Source organism: Morone saxatilis, unplaced genomic scaffold (assembly GCF_004916995.1).
Source record: "Morone saxatilis isolate NCDOM2014 unplaced genomic scaffold, NCSU_SB_2.0 Contig18, whole genome shotgun sequence".
Lineage (NCBI taxonomy): Eukaryota > Metazoa > Chordata > Actinopteri > Moronidae > Morone > Morone saxatilis.
In genome coordinates this window covers 5,823,261-5,826,660 of record NW_023339740.1, presented here as the reverse complement: position 1 = coordinate 5,826,660, position 3,400 = coordinate 5,823,261, and the positions used below count along the sequence as shown (strand labels likewise).

At 39.6% G+C, this 3,400-nt stretch overlaps 1 protein-coding gene across 1 annotated transcript in view; it reads right to left on the bottom strand.

Moving 5' to 3' along the window:
• Positions 1–658, bottom strand: part of setmar (SET domain and mariner transposase fusion gene) — a 4,578-nt gene extending 3,920 nt beyond the window's left edge. Inside the window, exon 1 of the mRNA XM_035662836.1 lies at positions 484–658. Coding sequence (XP_035518729.1) covers positions 484–582 — 99 coding nt within the window. The 5' untranslated portion in view covers positions 583–658. The remainder of the gene's footprint in view (positions 1–483) is intronic.
• Between the last annotated feature and the right edge of the window lie 2,742 nt (positions 659–3,400).

Below are 3,400 nucleotides of genomic sequence, written 5' to 3'. Positions count from 1 at the left end.
ATTCCAATGTTACAGCAGCAAAGTGGATAGAGAAAAAAACAGTATAAAAACAGTAAGAGTAGGGAATTGATATGCACGTTTATTCACTTGCTTGTAGCAGATATGGAAGGAGGTCACACTGCTGCACACAAGTAGGCCCTTTCTTAAAGCATTCACATGTCACAGTAAGAAAAACTAAATGGTAAATTGAATGATGGCTGAATTCCCTTTAGCTGATATACTTTGTAGCTGGTCCTGTGCATGCTGACTCACTGTCACAGCTGACTTCAATAGGCTGCAGCAGAGCCATCGTTAATGTTATTCATAACGTTTACTCTACTGACAGGTCTGTTTGAAGAGAAAATAACGTCTTGATGTGCTTTGTAACTTCACTTTGAAACCATATTCACAGGTGTTAAGTGTTAGTTAGTTTAAGTGTACGTTGCCAAAACATTTACCGTCTCAACTCTTCTTCTACGGTGAGAGTATGCGACATAACGTTACCTGAAATTCAGGAAATGTCCTTACACCGGACCTCCCCTCGATAGAAACAGGAACATCTTCGAGGCCGTTGCTCAAATCCACATCCCTGTCAATATTCATATCCGAAGTTTCCACTGAAGCAGCGGCAGACCGGCTGGGACGCAAACTCCAACCTAGAGGCTGCAACTTCCGGTAGTATAAATGCGGGCTAGCTCCCCCTAGTGGCGTATGTGTGTTATTCCACCACAGTAATTATTAACCGCGTGGTTTGACCATCTGGACGAACTCGCTACAAAGTGGACAGGAGCTCATTAAGGACAAATACAAAACAGCATGGGATAATTGTTTCATCTGAAGTACTGTGAGGGTGGGACATGGGAGCATTACTTACCTACAAAAGCAGTCTCACAGTCTCACAGCTATTTACTCCGTTTATTTATAGGTTGTCCCATTTGTACAACAGTGTTTTTATTTTTTTTGCTTCTTTTATTTCTTTGCTTAATTGTGTCCTCACATCTCCAGTCATTCATCATCAGCATCCCTAAGCACAAGTAGTTTTACAGTAGTGGATTCAGACAACTGCAGTAATGTGATAAGGCCTGCAGGTGGCAGGGTTAGGCAATGTATTCCTCCAAAGCTGACCACCTGCGTGAGCAAGAGAAATAAATGCTTAAACAACAGAAGGAATCAATTTCAACAAGCCAAAATCGTGATATTGTATTTAAAATGGTTTAAAATATGTTCTACCTATCCTAAGTCTTTAATGATGAAGTCCCCTTCTCTATCTCTACCTCTATCTTTCACTCTTGTTGATTAAAGATGAGGCAAAATAAAGTTTTTCAGTAGATACAAGAGCTGTGTAGAGTTTCCATGACTAACCTTTCTATGGTGTTACAGTGTTGTCCCTTTGAATTGATATGCAGTGGTTTATTCTCTGGTGGCTATCTGAAGCAGATGGGGGGAGGTCACATTGTCAGCTGGCATTTCCACGCTGCACACAAGTGACCAAGGATTTTCCTTTGAGATTCAGCCTTCATCTTTGTCCTTGGGCAGAATTAGAGCTGTCACTTGTTAGCCCAGCATCTAGGTTTCAGAGATTGCATACTCAATCACAAGCTGAAATGTTACAAGTGAATGGTACAAGAATGTGACAATAAACCGATTGGCAGTTTGATGGATTTGACAACAACGGAGGTTAGTGCTGGAAAGAATCTGTGCTTTCTGACTCAACTGTTGTGTTGGGCTCCACAATCGGCACTTCCAAGATGAAATTGCTTTACAAAATACATGACAGACATTTACAGGCCAGTTCACTGTTGCTGATCAGTTGGGAATTGTGTTCTGTGTGATGCCACAAAAATGACTTTTTTTTGGCATCACACAGGACACAGGGCAGTTGTATAATTTAATATATGCATGTCAGGTGTGTTTTCTGTGTCACTGTCCAATCACTCTCAAAAAAGCCATACAAATCTAATTAAACAATACTAAAAGTCAATAACCACGTCAGCAGCTCTGTGAGGCTGTACTGCTAACATTAGCATACCATCATGCTTCCAGTGACAATGTTCACATGTTAATTCATAGGTGTAATGTTTCACATGTTCACTATCTTAATTTTGTGTGTTAGCATGCTAACATTTGCTAATTAGCATTAACACACTAGGGATGTGCATCTCCATCACTGAGGCCGATGTGATACACATCTCGATGCACTGCAAGCAATCTGATACATATCTGAAGTAACTACCAATGTGATATGATACAATTCAATCCGTTTCTGATGCAGTGCAATTTGACACAACTTGGTTCAACACAAGGCAATACAATGCAAAGAAAGGGGATATTATGCTATGCAATTCAATATGGTTGATATAGTTTGATTTTATTTCTTTGGTTCTACTTAAGCAGCTTGAGAACCATTTTATTGTTTATCTATAAATTATTGGTCACATTTCTAAATAATAAAGGCGTAAGACCTGTACAAATAATTATATATAAATAAACTGGATTTTACCTAAGATGTTATCTGAGTTCATCTGGAACGCATCTTGTATCCAATGCACACTTTTTTAATCTTGAACTTTAATGCTGGTGCACCGATGCAAACCAGTGAGTCTTACCATCCTGGATCATAAAGTATTGGACCAATTCAGATTTTGACCTCATGTTGGTGCTAGATAAAAGGTCAGGGGATCACCAAAGTAATTACAATTCAACCTGAGGACATGATTGAATGTATCATGTATTTTATGGCAATCCATCCAATACTTGTCAAGATATTTCACTTAATCCCACAGATATTAAGATATTTCACACCCAGGATAAGTTTAAACTTTGGACAGCTGGTGGTGCTAGAGAAAAAGTCAGCGTATCAACAATGTCTGTAGGGTTCGTCCTCCGGGGGACCACGGTTGCTAAGACCAAAGTGATGGACCATACAACTGACAGACCGACACTGCAGTCCCTAGAGTCATGCTGCTAGCATGTTTAAAAATAACACAACTTGAAGGGGGGATGCCTGTCAAGGTTAAAGGAAAGATGTATTAGACACTAGGCCATATACTTAAAATTGAGAACTGTAAATACAGGGAAATGTACACCTTGGCACCCTGGTGGTCATAATGTTTGAGAAAATCACAAAAAAGAATGTGATGCAATGTGTGCTCTATGAACGTACTTTCACATATAAGAAAAGCATTAACTTTTTCAGGAGTTCGCGCAGCTACACAGGAGTAGATAGTATGTTTTGGATTGGAAAAAATGAGTTTAATTTAAGTAAAATCAAGATTTGGCATAATGTGGTATCACCGGTTAAATGATATTATTTCCACATTGGCAAATTTTGATAAGTACTGACCCCTGCAGACCAGGAACACCCCACAAGAGCTGCAGTTTTGGAGATGCTCTGACCCAGTCGTCTAGCCATCACAATGTG